Source organism: Saccopteryx bilineata, chromosome 3 (genome assembly GCF_036850765.1).
Source record: "Saccopteryx bilineata isolate mSacBil1 chromosome 3, mSacBil1_pri_phased_curated, whole genome shotgun sequence".
Classification (NCBI taxonomy): domain Eukaryota; kingdom Metazoa; phylum Chordata; class Mammalia; order Chiroptera; family Emballonuridae; genus Saccopteryx; species Saccopteryx bilineata.
The window spans coordinates 276,949,961-276,968,600 of record NC_089492.1 but is presented as its reverse complement, the minus strand read 5'-3'; the positions used below and the strand labels follow the sequence as shown (position 1 = coordinate 276,968,600).

The 18,640-nt window shown below is 49.2% G+C and overlaps 1 protein-coding gene across 2 annotated transcripts; it reads right to left on the bottom strand.

Annotated features, from left to right (window-relative positions):
* Positions 1-549: 549 nt before the first annotated feature.
* Positions 550-17,828, bottom strand: LACTBL1 (lactamase beta like 1). 2 transcript variants are annotated; one of them, XM_066265137.1, is made up of 8 exons: positions 17,684-17,828; positions 17,326-17,450; positions 12,556-12,691; positions 11,144-11,253; positions 9,401-9,558; positions 8,135-8,373; positions 3,809-3,914; positions 550-2,439 (listed from the first exon to the last, which is right to left on the bottom strand). In XM_066265137.1, the coding sequence occupies exons 2-8, from the start codon at positions 17,335-17,337 to the stop codon at positions 1,458-1,460; spliced, it is 1,743 nt and encodes a 580-aa protein (XP_066121234.1). In that variant the 5' UTR covers positions 17,338-17,450; positions 17,684-17,828; the 3' UTR covers positions 550-1,457. The 2 variants fall into 2 exon arrangements, with proteins under 2 accessions (XP_066121234.1, XP_066121235.1); XM_066265138.1 differs by having other exon boundaries at positions 17,326-17,381.
* Positions 17,829-18,640: the final 812 nt, after the last annotated feature.

Here is an 18,640-nt window from a genome sequence, read left to right as displayed (position 1 = left end):
TTAATAGAGACTGCCACCTCTAGGCACCACCACCATGCACATCTAATCACTGATTGTTCACAAACATGCCGAGATGGTTATTACCAGGGGTGTTTGTGCTGTCGAGTGTTTATCAACCAACTCGCCAAGTGTAATTCATGAATATTGGTTGACATTCGTGTTTAGGTTAAGGAGTGAGATAAAAGTGAAACAATGAAGGAACTTAACTCATTCCTCCATAATGTGTGATTTCTTCACTGAATCAGATACTAGTTTCAAATACTAGAAGAGTATTTCCTCAATTTTTTGTGCTATTCTCCACATCACACTTTCAAATGTAATCTGCATTAACGTGTTATCCATCACTTTCTTAAGTCTAAACAATCCACAAAACAAACCAACCAACCAACAAACAAATCAAGCCCTGATTTGTAATAATTGCCATTTTCCATGGTGTAAATACCCCCACCAAGGCCAATTTCAAACTACCAACATGAGTCACTGAACATCGACTTGGATTAATGTTGAGTGTGGTCTTAATACAATTTATGCTATTGTAAATTTATATAATTTAACTTTTTAAAAGATTTTATTTCTTAATTTTGCAGGGAGAGGAGTGGAGAGGATGGGGACGAAAAGTATGAACTCACAGTTGCTTCACTTCAGTTGTTCATTACTTGCCGTATGTACCTTGACCGGACAAGACCAAGGTTTGGAACTGGCCACCTCAACATTTCAGTTTGATGCTTTATCCACTGTGTCACCATAGGCCAGGCTATATAACTTAATCTTTAATTATGGCATTTAATAACTGGTTCACAAAATTCCTGAAAATAGACAACGGGCTCCAGCACAACACTAGGTTGTTATCCCATTTTACAATGGTGGACACTGAGGCTCACAGAGATGGGGTGTCTTAAGAGCTCAAGGTCAAGTTGAATGTGGCCTGGTTGGAGTAACACCCAGCTATATTTTACACTGAAACTGAGTTCTATCGGCTGTTTTCCTAGATTTCCAAATCCCCTTCTCAGAAAGCTATGGCATCCTCTCTCTGCATATCTTTTCTAAGTCCCTAGAGAACTTCAGTGTCATATGCAGAATTTCCTTTTCCTCCTCCTCTTTCTTCATAACCAGCCCTGAGGCTGGCCCTTTCCTCACACTATTCTGGGGACACTCAATAAGGTTGTTTTTTTTTAAGCCTATATTTTGCCTTAGACTCAACAGACGCAAAAGTATTTACTTTGTTGGTGTGCTATTAAAGTTTCTAAATGCTTTACTTGAAGTTTCTGTACTTTGCTCTTCCTCTCCCACGGATAAGGAACAGTTCGCAAACCAGCTGTGGTCTGGGGACCACACCCTGAGTAGCACTGCTGGACCTCGTTTTGTCAACTACAGGTTCTCTGTTAGATGTCACTGTAGCCTCACCTCCCAACCCTAGGTTGGAAAGGCGGCAGACGAGGCAGAGAAAGCGCTGGAGGTCACTGGGTCTTGAATACCGGCTTGCGCAGCAGCCGCAACACCCGGTACGTGTTAAGTCCCGGCACATCAAAGCCCGGGGACAGCCCGTAGCGGTCCAAGGGATAGAAGTTGACAAGCTGCCCGTGCTGGGCCTCGAGGGAGAGCCAGCTGTCGCCAAGCGGCAGCGCGCACGGGAACTCGCGGGCCACGTGCAGCTGAAAGACGCGGCCGCGCAGGTGGCGCAGCGCCAGCGTACGGAACGCGGGCGGCACCAGAGCCTCGACGCGGGGCCCGAACTGGCGCAGGCGCAGTTCGCCTGCCGGCCCGGCGCGCACCTCGTAGAAAGTCAGGTTGGCGAAGGTGAAGTAGCCGGCAAAGGGGAGCGCGCTGGGTGGCGGGGCGGGGCTGCGCTCAGCCTCCCGGAAGGCCATCTCCATGGCCGGTAGGAGCACATCGTAGGCCTGCGTCACCAGGTCGGGTCCGGGTGGCCGCGGTCCGGCCACCAGCAGCACGAGGCCCAGGTGCAGGGGCGGCACCAGGGAGAAGGTGGCCGCATAGCCGTCCAAGTCGCCGTCCTTGCGGACCACGCGGTAGCCCCTTTGCCCGTGGAACTCCCAAGGTGTGCCGGTCTCGTTGGCGAAGTAGGCGCCGGGGCAGGACAGCAGCGGCGCCAGCAGCGTCTTGGCCACGTCGGGCCGCAGGAGCCTCTGGGGCCCACTGCCCAGGAGCGCCACGGCCAGCTTGGCCAGGTCGGTGGCGGTGGAGTACATCTGGCCGGACGGGCGGTACCAGCCCAAGTCGTAGAGCGGTGCCGGCCGCCCGCTGCCGTAGAAGCCCGCCGCCAAGCGGGCACGCACGAGAGGGGTGAGGTCGAAGCCAGTGTCTGCCATCCCCAGCGGCTCAAGCACGTTCTCCGAGATCCAGCGCTGGTAGTCACCGTGAGCCGTGTGGGCTGCCAGGACATGGGCCAGAAGTGAGAAGGCCAGGGTACTGTAATGGCACCTGGAAGGGGAGGGGTGAAAACTGGGATGCAGCCCAGAATGAACATGTCCAGGCGCTAAATAGCTCCTTCCCACCTGCTCAGACTGTCTGAAATGCCACCAAGGTTTCACTGGAGTGGGTGGCTGTCAGAGAAGGAACCTGCTTCACTGCATCCCGGATGGTCAGACCCAGCAGAGACTACAGAGATCACTAATTCCACATCTGGAAAGGGAAAGGCCCAGTGAGGGGCAGAGACTTGCCCAGGGTCACACAGCAGGAATGGGAGGGGGGAAGCTAGGCTGGGCAATGCACCTGGGAAAGTGGTAAAACAAATCTCATCAGTGTTTTACACTTTAGTATGATTTATTTGAGCAAATGGAAAACTAGTCTTAGACTGTTCTGGGGGAGGGGGTGGGGTAAGTATAGCGATCCTGTTAAGCATAAGGAACAGGAGGCAGGATTTCACCCCTCCCTTCCCCCAGCCATGGCAGACACCAATGGTCTCTCTTCTTTTCCAGAGGAGGTGCAATTTCAGAATCTCTGAAATAGTGCCTCTAGGAAGCACAAGGACAGATGAAAATCCACAAACCTTTTTAGGCATTCCTGAACTCTAGCCCGACCTCCCTTTTTCGCAGATGAGGAAAGTGAGGTCCCAAGAGGCAAAGCGCCTCCTCCAAGGTCACACAGCACGTTAGTGGCCGAGCTGAAAGGAGGACTCCAGCACTCAGATGCCTAAACGTTACCTGGGTCCTTTCTTCCTCAGGGAAGTGGGGCCTGAGGTTCAGCATTTGGAGAAGCAGAGGGGCAAATTTGAAAAGGGGCATCTCTTTCAAAAAACAAAAACGCTAACAGGCCTGGAAGGGTGCCTCTGAGGCAGGGGAGTGCTAGCCGTCCTCTGTCCAGCCTCACTGCTCCCAGAGTTGGCCTTTGTGTTCAGTGGCCACCCCAGCTGTCCACTCCCTATCTCATCAGTATCCCATTTATTTCCGTTATGGCACCTGACAAAATCTGTATTTACCTTGTTTATCTGTTTACTGATAAGAAAGTTCACTGTTGGCTCACAAGACTGCAGACTCCACGAGGAAGTACCTGGCTGGATTTGTTCATTGCTATATCTCAGGTTAGCACATTCCAGGCACAGAGCAGGTGCTCAATAAATGTTGGGTTGAGGAATGGAAAGAACACGAGATTCAAACAGAACCTGATTTGCTGAACCACCCCTCTCTGGGCCTCAGACTGTTCAGCTGTGGAATAGGAGTTGTATCCAGTGATCCCGAGGTCTCTTCTGGCTCTGACCACCCAGGATGAGGTGATGCAGTCTCTATCCCGGGGCAATGTGTCTCCTCAGGAGGTCTCTAACATTGGTAGAGTAGCAAGGCACACTCCTCACCTGGTTCCCGGGTCCGCTACCAGCACATCATCCTTGAGCAGGCTCAGGGCCTCCTGGGTGCTACCCCTCCACAGCAGTGAAGTGGATCGGAGCCTTCTGGGCAGCCCTGGGGAGAAGCAGTGGTCAGACCTGCTGGGCCAACTGGGAATGGGATAGTGGGCCTTTGGGTGAACCCCCCCCCACCTTCCATGGGTCGAAAAATACAACAACAAAGTCTCCTAAAAAACAGAAATAGTCTAGTGTGGACTCTAATCCTGCTTGTGTTTCACTGGGCAAGCCACTTAACCTGTCAAGCCTCAGTCCCCTCATCTATAATATGAATGAAATATTCCTCTATCATAGGAATGATGTGAGGATTAAGTAAAATAAAATGCTTAGCATGGTGCCTGGTCATAGTAACTGCTCAAAAAATAATTATCATCAACTATAGAAGTTTGATTCCATAAAGTCCTTGAGGTCAGTGGCCAAACAGCTTTGTGGAACTAGCTCCACTAACCACTGGACTTTTATATAAGATGTGAGAAGTACGGGAAGGATCACAGGGTTGGGGATCTTTCCATTTATCCACTCAGCAATAGACTTTAAGCCTAGTTTGTGCCAAGGACTGTTCTGAGTACTGGGGATTCAGTAGTTAACAAAGTTCCTGCCAATGTAGAGTTTACATTCTAGTGGAGGGGACAGACAGCAAGCAAATAAATATTCACACTACAGAGAAAAATAATTTAGTCAGAGAATAGCCTCACAGAGAAGGTGACCCTTAAGCAGGTAAGACCTGGAGAAGGCAGCAGGAACAGCGAGTGCAAAGGTCCTGAGGCAGGAATGTCTTGGCATGTTTTAGGAATAGCATGAAACAGACAGTGTGGCTGGAGAGAAGTGAGAATGGGGGAGACTTTGGAGGTGAGAAATATTGGGGGTGTGAGTGCCAGATCCTATAGGGTGTGATAGGCTACTTGAAAGGACTTGGCTTCTTCTTTGAGTAGGATGGGGCCACTGCACAAGTTTTGAGCAGAGGAGTGATGTAATCCAACTTATTTTATCAAGGTTGCTCTGGCTGCTGCATGAATACAGATGTTTCGGGATAATGGCCGAAGCAGGGAAGCCTATAAGCAGACTTACAAAAACCCATGTTTAAATGATGATGGCTTGGACTAGGGTGCTAGCAGTGGAGGTGGTGGTGAGTGGATGGATTCTGGACATACAGGATAGGGCAAGAGTAGGCTTACAGTTTGTATGGAAAATAATACAATAATTAATAACTAATACAAGAATAAACTCTGTGTTTCACGCACTCACACCTATAAAGCTTACTTTTGCCCCACTCTGTGTTTTGAGAGTGGAGCCAACAGAATTTGCTCCTAGAGAGGATGTGGAGGGTGTAGGAGTAAGAACTATCAGGACGACTCCACGGCCTCTGGCTTGAGCAACTGGAGGATGGAGTCCCAAATTCTGACTCTAGCACTTCTTACTGTGTGACCCCAGGTCGTGTGCTTTACCTCTCTCAGCCTCTATTTGCTTACCTTTAAATGGGCTAAAGCACCTGCCATGGTTTCCCTGTGAGGTGTTGCAAGACTTAAGAGAATAGATGAAAAGCACCAGAAACGGGAGAAAGCTGTGGATGAGGATGGGGTCAACCGTAAAAGACATTGAGAGCCTAGAACAGAGTTACTCAAGCTGCTATGTGCTTAGTTGGACCCTTTGGGACTAAGAGGAGACGTGTAGGATGTTTTAAAACTGACCAAACACTTTGAGAGCCTGTGCTGGGTTTCCTGGGTACAGATGAAGAGCAATCCACAACATACCCTTAGAGGGAGCCTTGGAGACATATTATAACCAGGGATGGATTTAACAGGAGGCTCACAGAATTAAGCCTCAGGGTTTCTCTCTGGCATGGCCGCTATTTTTTAATTGATAGCATTATATTTTTAAAGAGGACTCCCAAAATTATATATGCATCAGGCCCCACTGAACCTAGGTCTACCCCTGGCTCTAATAACCAGAGCTACATTGATAGGTACCTGCACACATGCCAGGTACTCTGCTAAGTGCTTTGCACTCATTAGCTCATTGAATCCCCCATAATAGCCAGAACTACAGTCATTTCATAGAGGAGAAAAACAAGACTCAGAGAATTTAAGTGGCCTGCCCAAGATCACACAGCTAGGAGGAATTCCAGGCCACCCCATCCTCTCACTGAGCCCCAGGTTCACCATCTGCTAACGGAGTGATCACAAGCCATGTCCACTGACTGAGACCTCTGGCCTGAGCTCACTTTGTAAAATGATGCAATGGTGGGCATTTTCAGAAGAGTCCTACCCTTTGGGGTTGATAGCTCAAAGACTGAAAATATGAGCAGAAAAGGCATTTTGGGGTGAGGTGCATGGTGCCTGCCTTCTCCTCCCTTGGCTGGGTCTTTCACAGGCAGCATAGCCCCCCTCCTGCCCACACACGTCCCTTCTTTAAACCAATCCTTAGTCACAGGTGGCAGATAGGCATAAAGGCCAATGAAGGTGCCTTCAGAAATTTTCAGAGCAACCCCTCAGCATCCAGCCTGTTCTGATTCACTACTGCCCAGTACCCAGGCCTACTGCTGCCCTTCCATCATGACGACCTCAGCTTAGCTTATTGCTTATTGCCTCACCACTATTCCTTTTATTATTACATAATTTATTTTTACTAAGTAATTCATTTACATGATTCAAAATTCAAAAGACACCAATAGTTATACAATAAAAAACTATTCTCCTACCCTCTCCCTAGCCACTGAGTTCCCATCCCTGGATACAACCAAATGTGTCAATCTCTTTAGTTTCCTTCCAAAGATTTTATACACACACACACACACACACACACCTATATATATATGACATGTGTGTTGTATATGTACAACACAGTCATGCATGTACACCCATATATATGTATTATATGTATATGTATTATTTATACATATGGTAGCCTACAATATATGCTGAGCTTTTTTTCCCACTTAACATTGTAGCTTATTCTATTTTTCTTTTTTTCTTCTTTTCCAAGTGATAAGAGGGGAGATAGACTGCCACATGTGTCCCGGTCAGGATCCACCTGGCAACCCTGGTCTGGGGCCAATGCTCTGCCTATCTGGGGCCATGCTCGTAACGGAGCTATTTTTAGTGCCAGAAGTGGAGGCTCCACAGAGCCATCCTCAGTGCCCAGGGCCAATGCACTTGAACCAATCAAGCCATGGCTGTGGGAGGAGGAGGAGGAAGAAGAGAAGGAGAGAGAGAGAGAGAGAGAGAGAGAGAGAGAGAGAGAATGCCAAGGGGGAGGGGTGGAGAAGCAAACGATCACTTCTGTGTGCCCTCCAGCCAGAAATCAAACCCAGTACATCCAAATGGCAGGCCGATGCCCTACCACTGAGCCAACTGGCCAGGGCTACTTTATTCTATCTCAATACATAAAGAATATTATTACTCTTATAAGGGTCTACAGAGTATTTGATTGCATAACTGTGTCATAGTTTATTAATTAAGCCCCCTATTTATAGATATTTAGGTTGTTTTTATCTTTTTGCTATTACATACCTCCTTACCACACACATGTGTGAGTATACATCTATAAGAGAATTTCCTAGAAGCGTAAATAATAAGTTAAAGTATATATGTATATATATATTATTAATCATTACAGATATTGCCTAGCGCCCTCCCTACAAGTTGCACCAACTCAAATTCCCAGCACTAACATTTAAGAGAGCCTATTTCATTATGACCCCACCCACTCAGTACACCCATCATTTGGGTCTTTGCCGGTCTGAGAGCAGGAACATGTTCCTCAGAAGTTTTAATTTGCATTTATTTTGTTATGAATGAGGTTGAGCATCTTTTAATATTTTTTAATATTCTTAAGAGCCATGTATAGTTTCTTTTTTGTGAACAGTCTATTCTGTTTCCATCCTTGACCCATTTTTCTGTCGGGTTGCTGGTCTTTGTATTGATTTGCACATGATTTTTATATGTCAAGGGAAATTAGGTCTTCATAAGAAAATTGTGTACAAGTATTGACTTTGTTGACTTGCTCTTGACCTAATAAGCAGATCTTGACCTGTCAACTTGCTTTTGACCTACCCACTGATCTTGATTTGTCCACTTGATCTAAATTCTCAGGCTTCACCTCAGCTTTTGCCTCCCCAGATCTTCCTACCCCGGCCCACTGCCCAGGGAGGGTGAGAGGGAGCTACGACCAGTTCAGTAGGCAGAGCAGAGAGTGAGCCTAGCCTGGCTGGAGGAGAATCTGCTCCTCAGTTTCCCCCCCTGGAATGTTTGGGACCCAGATAAATTCAGAACCACTCACCTGAGAGCTGGCTGGCCATCCTTCGGAGGGTGACGGGTGAAGGCCTTGGGGCTGGGCCCACCTCCTCCAGCCCATCCATCAGGCTGTGTTGTTTAGGGGCTGATGCCATGCCCAGAGGGTTACTAATGGTGAAGGTGCTGGCATACCTCTCCAGAGGGTCGTCTAGAGAGGCTACGATGCCCTCCTCCCACAGGCGGTACAGCATGAGGACTGGGAAGATCTTGGAGACACTTGAGATCCTGAACAGTGTTGGGAGCACAAGGGTATAAATTCTATACTATAGAAGGTATCCTGTCGGCCCCACAACCCATCTCTACTGCCCTGAACCCCAGCCTCCAACTTTCTGTTGTTCTAGGAAAGTCCTGAGTCCACCTTATTCAATGTCTCAGATGGAAATTCACCAGCCTCTGTAGAACTGGCTTTGGGATGCTTGAGAATATGCCAGAGACAGTGGGGCTGGGATGGATGGAGACTCTGGAGCACCTGGCCCGTCTCCCCCGAGCCCTTCCCACTGATGGACAGACCTGGTCGGGGTCACTCTGGCTCTCACTGGCCGAGGGGTCTTGGGCAAGTACTAGACTTTCTGTAATTTGGTTTCCTTGTCTGTTCCACAAATTGTAGAAAGGATTGAAAAAACTGTGCATGTAAAGTGTTTGGCAACATACCTGGCAGGCAGTAAGTGTGTAACAAGTGACAGAAAGTATCATTTTTGTCCTGTACTTGGCCCATAGCAGGTGCAGTGTGAATGGAAGTCCTATAATCCTCACAGTATTTCTGGGAGCAAATGTGCTCACTTTGCATTGTGAGCTTTAAGGATCCTGCAGGCGGCACCGAGGAGGGGAGACTCTGGGTGTGCAGCAGAATGTTCCCTGTGGCTTCCAGCTGGGCCACTGCTGCCAGTTGACAGGGACCTGGGGCAAGAGCCCAGGCACTGTTTCCAGTTCCATTGTGGCACATGGAAGTGAGGGAGGGATGGGACACCAGGGAGTCTCCTCTAGTTGAGGAGGTTTGGGACTAAGGGGTCTCCAGAAGGAATTCCTTCCTGACCTGTCAACCCCTGTGATGTGATGTTGGGCACTCACTGGTTCTCTCTGGACCTCAGTCTCCTCATCTATAAAATTTTCAGGACTTAGTAAAGGGCCCTGGCAGCTTGGGCCCTCTAGTCATAATGCTCTGGAGTCTCTCTACCTTCTAGGTCCTCTCTGTCCTTCCATCCCTCACCCCCCCCACACACACACACAGGACCCTGGAAGTCGCCTGGCTGACCGGTACATGGTGTACTCATTGGGGGGCCCAGAAGCCGGGTCTGAGCCATTCTTCTTCCCGAAGTTTCCAGTCCAGAGCACGGTGTCATTGTGGATGACAACTGCAGACATGGCAGCCAGCCCTGGGGCCGACAGTGCCTGGCGCAGGATCCTGTCCACCTTGGGGGAGAAGAGCAGGAGGCTCAGAGGGTGGGTGCAGAGACGCACCCCCTGGTCATCTGCACACCCTGCCCATTTCTACACCACACCCTGTACACAGCACACTGCCTTCCGTTCTCCTAGCCCCCGTTGCTGGAGGGGAGCCCAGTGAGCCTAGAAACCGGGCCCCGGCTGCTATCAGAACCACTTCCCTAGAATCTGTTTTCTATGTGGGGCTTCCTCATGAGAGTTCTGTTCAAAGAAGCATTTCCTTGGCAAAACATAGGAGGAGGGAGGGGACAAAACTACTGATCTAGTCAAACCCTTCCTTGTCTGATGCCCTAGAAAACCTCCAATAGGCTTAGTCTGACCCTTTCATGTTGGAGAATTCACTATTTCTAGAAGGCCCCTGAGTTCTCTTTGAACATTTATTGAAAATACCTCATACCATAATGAAGTGTAATGATGATGACAACAGCTAACATATACTGGACACTTAAAATGTGCAGGGAAAGTACAGAGAGTGATTTTCATACATTGTCTCATTTAATCCACATAATAAGTCAGTGCTAATTTCTCCCCATTTTACAGATGAGAAAACTGAGTCTATGAGATATGAAGTGACTTGCCCAAGTGGCTAAATGGTTAGTGGAATCAGTTAGAACCCCATGCTAGTTCTTAATTAACTGCCGATCACTTTGCCGAGTGATTTTTCATCTCCTGAATTGAGCTCTGTCTACCTGTAGCTTCACCCCTGTACTAGCTTTGCCTCTCCGAATCTCAGTTTCCCCCTCCACAGACAATGATTCACAGAGTATTTCTCTGCACTGGCCTGCGCCTTCTCTTATGTAGAAGACAGTTTCCAATCCTCCCACCACGCTGCTGCTCAGACACTTCTGATCATGTTTCATTTGTCTGCGTGTCTCTGAAGGTGAGTAACCCAAGTGGGTGGGGTCTGACTGGCACAGATTAGAGCTAGCTGATCACCCCCTCTACCTTAACCATCCTCACTAGTAAAAGTTATGTTGTAAATTATTTTGCTGTGGCCTCTGTGGCTCTGTCATTCTCTCTAATCTCATCTTTCTCCTCCCTCTACCCCACCAGACTGAATTTCCTCATAGTTCTCTTTTAGTACCTCGTACCTAGTCTGCTGACTCTGGATCTTGGCACATGCTGTTCCCCCTATCTGGAGCACACCCTTCACTCCCCTAAGCTTCCTTCCTATCCACATGCACATCAATCAGCTGGGTATCTCCCATTGTTCACATCTCAGCATAGACACACTTCATCCAGAAGCCTTCCCTGACCCCAAAGTCAGTTCCTTTGTGACCCCACAGTCCCCTAAACTTTCTCTGTCCTCACTCTTACCCCTGTGTCATAAATGTTTATTGTCTTGACTGTTCCCTCACTCCCGGACTAGTAGTAGCTTCTTCTAAAGAACAGGACAGTATCTTCTTCCTGCCCTGTGCCTGGTGTCCAGCTCAGAGTTGGTGCTCAAAAATAACAGGATGAATGCATAAATGGATGAATGCCACTTCCCGTGCAGAGAGCACACCCTCCCTCTATCACCCAGGCCCAGCGCACACCCTCCTGCAGCATCACTGACCTTTTCCAGGGCCTCCTTCAACACGGGGAGGGGGTGGGCTAGGGGCACCGGCTCAGGGTGCTGGGGACACATCCTCACAGGGGAAGAGATCGCTTCTGGTCCCGAGGAACCTGCAGGGAACATCTCATGGTGAGAAGGGGACAGAGATCAGGATAGGAGTCTAGGGGTCATTAGAGGAGATGGGAAGGTGGCAGCAAAGGACAGAGCCATACCTTGGGGCCAAGTCTCCCAGCTAGCTGGCAACAGCCTCACCAGGAGATACCAGGGTGCAGAGACCAGCCATGGGTATCAAAGGGCAAAGCGCAGAGTATTCGCAAAGGAGAAGTGACAGTTCCACGTGCGCCATCTGCTGCTTGACCGTCATGATACCAATCAGGCCCCAGTTCCTGGTGGCAGCCCTTCTCTCTCGCACAACCAGCTTCCTCCCTACATGTGATCAGGAGACTTAGACAAGTTCCAGCTCCTTGGGGCAGGTTCAGCCATGTGTGTCTGTCTGCCTCTCTCCCCAGTTCTGATTATATGCTTGGTTAGAGAGATGGACTTGGGGCCCCACTTAGGCTTCAGGCCTAAACTGCAAAGACAACTCATTCTATCACCAGAGCCATGCATCTAGACATGGCGAACTTGAGTTTCATTGAGCTTTGGTCTGGCCGTATGGCTTCCTAGGGACATCAGGGGAGAAGGTGACAGCCTTGGCACAGCAGGATTCAGCTGGGAGGCCATCCCAGCGGCCCCCAGACCTCTGAGGACAGTGTGGAGTGGTAAGGGTACAAGCACCCTGCAGAGCTCACCCTTTTTAAATCTGTCCCCTGCTTCCCGAGTCTACCCAGAACTGAGACAAGACTGGGGGTTCACATCACCATGCATTCTTTTAGCTCCTCCCACCTCTTGACTCTGGCTGTTTTTATGACTAGCCTTGGCCAAAAATATGACTCGGAATTGATCCTTGATCCTGGGCCTTACAAAATTAAGCCTTAATGGGTTTTTGCTGCCTTGGAATACTACCCCCTCCTGGACAAGCCTAGGATAGCAGCCTTGAGAGTGAGAGTGCACAATGGTAGGAGAGACCCAGCCCTCCCAGCTGACTTGCCTGCTGTATTGGAGAAAACTCAGGTCAGACCAGCTGCAGAACTGCCAGCCAGCCCACAGGCTCATGAGAAAGAATAAATCACTTTGGGTGAAGCCAGAAGGTTTGCGGGTGCCATTAGGGTCCTCATTTTATACGCAAGGACTCAAGGCACAGACTGGCGCAAAGACACACAGTAAGAGTTGAGGTCTCAGCGGAGGCAGAGCTTCTGAGTCTAAATCTTTTGATAGTCCCTATAAACCCTCGGACCAGGAGTGGCAGCTCAAAGTCCACGCGGACCCACTCGTGGGGGTAGGGGGACAGTCATGGGTGTTTTGGCACTCACCGGTCTTCAGCTTGGGGAGGTAATACTGCCACAGGAAGCAGCCAGTCATGAGCACAGAGAGCAGGAAGAAGACGCCGCAGGACGCAGGGAAGAGCCACTTCTTTCTCACCTTCAGCAGGCAGGGCCGCCAGCCAGCCTGGAGGGGGGAAGGAGGACACAGGACACAGCCCCTAGGGGGTCAGCCAGAGGGAAGAGAGAGAGGGACCCCTACCCCGGCCCCGCCTATGCTTTAGGTTCACCCAGACACCGTGACATCTACAGCTTGAGGTAAATTCCACACCTGTGAAACCAATGTCCTCCCCAGTAGGACCCATTCAACAGCTCTGCCATGTGTGTACCTCTGCACCTCTGTGCCTTTGCACAGCCTGTTCCTTCTACTAGGCGTGCTCCCTCTCTCCTCTGTACTGAGTGATATATCTAAGACCAACTCGAATGCCACCTTCTCCACGAAACCCTCCACAACGCCCTTCACCCGGGTCCCCTCCAAGGCACTTGGAACAAGCCTTCGTTATGATGCCCGTCCAGCTCTCTCTAGTACAGCAGTTGTTCAGCTACTGTTAGCTTAGCTGATCTGCCTAATAGAGGCTGAGTTCTCCACAGAAGGGACCGCTTCACTTTCTCTCCTCCATGGCCTCTGGTTTTACCCCAGTGGTTTTATTCTCTGTGGTAGTCCCGGTGCCTAGAGTAGTCCCTGGCATGTCACAGGCCCTAATAAATATTTTTTAAATGAATGAAGGGATGAAAACAAAACATTCTAAGCAGAGTTGTGTATGTACCCTTTGTAATTTAAATATCCTTCCCCTCCCTGCAAATGAAACACCCATTCCAATCTTGGTGTTTATCATCACGCATGCTTTCATGCTTTAACTGTGTTTATGCATCTATAAAGAGCAGGTGGTATTGTTTTGCACACTTTTGAGCTTATATAAATGATATCCCACTGTGTTATCCTCCTGCAACTTGCTTTTTTTCCCCCGATTTGACACATGTAGTTCTGGATTATTCCTTTCAACTTCTACTCTTCTATATATAGAGTAGAGTAGGCTGTTGTATGAATATACTTCATAGTGTAATAGAGCATGGAGTTGGGCCAGGCTGCCTTAAAAAACGGGACTATTTTATGCATTTGAGATGGGAGCGCTGTGCCTAGGAGTGAAATTTCTGGGTGGGAAAGTATGGCCATCTTCGGCTTAACCGGATTCCATCCAGTGCTCTCCAAAGTTGTTCCAGTTTCACTCCCGTCACCTGTGATTCTCATGGCTACTTTTAACTTGCCTTTTCTTGATTACTACAAAGGTTGGACACCTTTTCATGTGTTTACTGTATACGTTGGGTTCTCATTTCTGTGAGTGAATTATTTTTATCTTTTGCCTGTTTTTTTTTCTATTCGATTTTTTTCATTTAGAGCTCTTATAAGTTGTAGATACTCTTGCTTATGGCTTGTCTTTTTGCATTGTGTTTATGATAACTTTAGTTGCAAATAGTGTAGTGGTGAATCTGTGGCCAGATTGCCTGATTTTGAATCTCAGTTCAACCACTTCCTTGTTGTGTGACCTTAAGAAAGTCAGTTAACCTCTCTGTGTTTCTGATTCCTCACCTGTAAAAATAGAGGCGATAATAGCACTCAGCTTATAAATGTGTAAGGATTAAATGAGTTAAAATATATAAAGCACATCTTGTCTGACACATTGGAAGACCTATTAGTATTGTTGAAGAGAGGGCTTTTGTGTTGGTTTTGATTGTTGCCAGTCAAATTTATCAACACTGTCTTTATTGGTTGCTCTTGGTGTGTGTGTGGTGTATTGAGTGTGCTTTAAGAAATTCTTTTCACCTGACCAGGTGGTGGTGCAGTAGATAGAACGTTGGACTGGGACGTGGAGGACCCAGGTTTGAGACCCCGAGGTCGCCAGCTTGAGCGTGGGCTCATCTGGTTTGAGCAAGGCTCACCAGCTTGAGTCCAAGGTCCTTGGCTTGAGCAAGGGGTTACTCAGTCTGCTGTAGCCCCATAGTCAAGGCACATATGAGAAATCAATCAATGAACAACTAAGGAATCACAATGAAGAATTGATGTTTCTCATCTCTCCCCCTTTTTGTCTGTCTGTAACCTCTCTCTGACTCTGTCTCTGCCACAAAAAAAAAGAAATTATTTTCACAGAGGTTCTAAATATAGAGTTTTATACTTTCATACAAAAACTGAGTTTCTATTCCATCCCTCTCTGCCCAATCCTTCACACTCCTCCACAGACAGGGTCGGTCACTTACTGTGTGCCAAGTGCTGTCCTACAGGAAACAGTCTGGCCAGAGAGGCTTTCTGTGATCCAACCCCAATCAACTCCAGGGACCTATTCCTGCCTCTCTTCCTCCCCTCCCATCTTTATGCACCCACACCCTGCATTGTTCCCCTCTGTGCCTTTGCACCTGCCGTTCCTCTTTCCTCAAGGAAAGGCTGTTCTTTTCCACTCAACCGACTTGCGTTCCTCCCTTAAAAGTTAAGTGCAACTGTGGAGCCTTCTCCCTCTCCCCCAGGCAGAACCTAGGGCCTCTCCTCTCTGTGCACAGCCCGTTGCTCTCCAGGCAGCCCATTATTGCATTGTCACCGTAACCTGCGCTGGTTACTGCTGGCATCTTTGTCGGGCTTCCCGCTAGGTGGCGAGCGTCTCTGGCACCAGAATCATTCCTTCCTGGCTTTTATGGAGTGCCAACACCTGGCACTCCATCTGGCACTGGCAGGTTCTCAGAACTTTACATTGTCCTGCAAGTTGAAAGATTTAGGCTCAGATCTCAGCCCTGTTTCCTCAGTCAGTTGCAACTCCGGACCAGTCCTTGCTTGTCTTGGGGCCTCCGTGTCTTCAGCTGTTGGAGAGGGCTGGGCTACTCATAAAGGGTTTACTTTAACATCTGGAAATCTTATTTGATTTCAGAAGTATTTTCCTGCTCTGGAATTGAGAGTTCACACTGAAGCCATTCTTTATTCATAATTTTCAAAGATTGGAAACAACCCAAGTGTCTTTCAACTGGTGAGTGAATAGACGAACTATGGTGCTTCCATACAACAGAACACCACTCCGCAAAGTAGAACAACGCACTACCGATAAACGCAATGACGTGGATGACTCCCAAATGCAGTGTGCTCAGTGAAGGAGGCCAGACTCAAAGGCTGCAGCCTATATCATTTCATTGTAGCATTCTGGAAAAGGCAAAACTATGGGGACAGAAAACAACTCAGTGGCTGCCTGGGGTATGGATGCAGCAGACTACAAAATCCAAAGGGAGACTTGGGGAGGTGATGGGACTGTTCTGTATATTGATATGGTGGTGGTCATAATTCATACAACTGTACACCAAAGAAGAGTGGATTTTATTGCATGCAAGCAATACCTTAGTCTTTGAGGCCATGAAAGATCTCAAGAAATTCGGTTGTCTGTACCTGGGTGTCAGAGGGGTGACACCAGACACAAGATTGTGCCTTGTGAAAGGAGGCTCTCTGACATTGTGGCAGGCTTGTTGAGGGGATTGGAAGGAGCTCCCCTCTGAGCATGGGCAAGGGGCCATGGGGGACAGGGCCAGTGAGGGCACCCTGGTGGGAGGACTGCCTGATCTCCCATAACAGGCACCTCTGGCATAACATGTCCAGGTGAAGAGTGAAATGCGGCGACATTAAATGACTTGTTGAGGTCATGCGTGGCAAATGATGGAGCTGGGAGTCTAGCTCTGTGCTGTGCACACCCCACCTGCTGCCTGTGGCCGGGATCTCTGCCCTCCTCTGAGGCCCAGCCTCATCTCATTTCTGTCTCCAATATCAGGATTTATTCCAACAGACCGAAAGGTACAGCCAGTATTTAACCTCTAAGCCGCTCACCAGCTGCTCACATTTTGACTGGCAACAGCCATTAGGAATCTCTCTTCTCTCCCTTCCCAGCTAGAAAACACTGGCAGAGGAAGGACTCAAGAAGAGCCAGGCTCACCCAAACCCCACCCATACCACAGCTCCCCCAGCTCCTTCCCGGGGTGGTCTCCAGTCCACAGACCCTCCCCTCCTTTCTCTCTCTCTCTCTCTCTCTCTCTCTCTCTCTCTCTTACTCTGGGCCAGCCCTCTTTGTCCAGTTACATTCAGAAACAATCTCCAAGGATGAACTCTGTGCTGGGCGCAGTTCTACACCCTCAGGCACAGTGCCTTTGGTCAACATCTGTGCCCTATGGAGCCAGCAGAGTGGTGGAGCATTCAGACATGGGTCTCTGGGCCCAGGGAAAGCACGACTTGATTCTGGTTCTGACCTTACTAGCTTTGAACAAATGACATCACCTTTTTGAGTTTCCGTAATAGGAATGACCTTTGCTCCCACGCCCCACAGAATTTAGGTGAGGGTGAACGAGATGATGCGTGCAGGGCCCCTGGACAGCTGTTCACCAGTCAATAGTGAGTGTTGCTGTAGTAATTTCTCTGGAGACAGATGTGAACAGATCATGGACACAGAGCTCGGGGCTCCAAAGTAAGCATGAGCCCAGCCTCGGAGCGGGGACAACGGGAAGGAAACCATTGTTGAACAGGGAGCTGGAGATGAGTTAGGGGCACTTGGGTCAGAGGCCTGGAAATGTGAAAAGGAAAAGGAGCAGTTTCTGGTTTGTTTTGAGAGCTCAGTGAGTCAATACGTATAAAGCACGAAGCTTCCTGGCCAGTGGTACACACTCTAGAAATGGTGACGATGATGAAGGTGCCGTGGGGTGATCCGGCTAATATTGAAAACAAGCCTCTGTGGGGCTATTCCTCACCTGGGTCTTCATTCTCTCCAAGGTGTGGAAGATTCCAGCTCGTTGAGGATTCAGGTCTATAGCCCAGGAGACACGGGGAGTGAGAAATTCAGTCAGAAGAATGAAGGCAAGGAGATCTTAGGATGCTGGAAAAAGGAAGGGGACAGAGATGCTGGGATAAAAGGGGGCAAAGCATCCCCTCCCCTGCATAAAGCCCCACATCGCGGAGAGGCCAGCTCAGAAAACCTGCGAGGGTGACCAGCTGTCCAGGTCTGCCCAGGTCTGTCCCGACTTTAGCACTGAACATCCCCAATTCCTCAGTCCCACCTGGGAGAGTTGGTCAACCTGTAGACCCCCAAGGTGCTTAGCCCCAACTCACCCTCTTCTGGAAGGCTCAGGAAGGACAGGGCTATTCAGGCCCCACCATGGCTGTCCAGCTAGTGCCTCTCGGAATCCCCCGCGTTCCAGGGGGTAAAAATGGCTTCCTGGGCTCTGAGGCGCAGGCTTCACCCAGGCTCCCCCAGGGGCTGGCTGGCAGATGTGGTGCCTGATTTCTCCAGCACTAAGCCCTCTGTGCCCTCTGCCATGGGGATTAGTTCCTGGGGTCCCTGGGTAGCAGGGAGAGAGGAACATCTGTCAGGGAGACTGGGCAGCACCACGTGACCCAGGATGCTCCAGGCTAGAGAGCACAGGAACAGTCTCTCCAAAAAGAGTCTTTGCTAAGCCCAATATAAAAGAAACTGTGGGGGCTGCCAGGGAACAGCCCACCCACAGGCCTCCCAGCCTCATCCAACACCCACACCAGCTCCTCGGCTACCTCGGAGGAACCTGGGGCTCCACGGAACACAGTCTGAGGATCACTGGGTCAGCCTCACTGATAAACATTCAGGCCTGACCAAGTGGTGGCGCAATGGATAGAGCGTTGAACTGGGATGTGGAAGATCCAGGTTCGAGACCCCGAGGTCGCCAGCTTGAGCGTGGGCTCATTTGGCTTGAGCAAAGCTCACCAGCTTGGACCCAAGGTCACTGGCTCGAGCAAGGGGTTACTCGGTCTGCTGAAGGCCCGCGGTCAAGGCACGTATGAGAAAGCAATCAATGAACAACTAAGGTGTCGCAATGGCAACAAAAAAAAAATGATGATTGATGCTTCTCATCTCTCCTCTCTCCATTCCTGTCTGTCTGTCCCTGTCTATCCCTATCTCTGACTCTCTCTCTGTCCCTGTAAAAATAAATAAATAAATAAATAAACATTCAGATAACTCCCGCCTGACCAAGCAGTGGCGCAGTGGATAGAGCGTTGGACTGGGATATGGAGGACCCAGGTTCGAGACCCCGA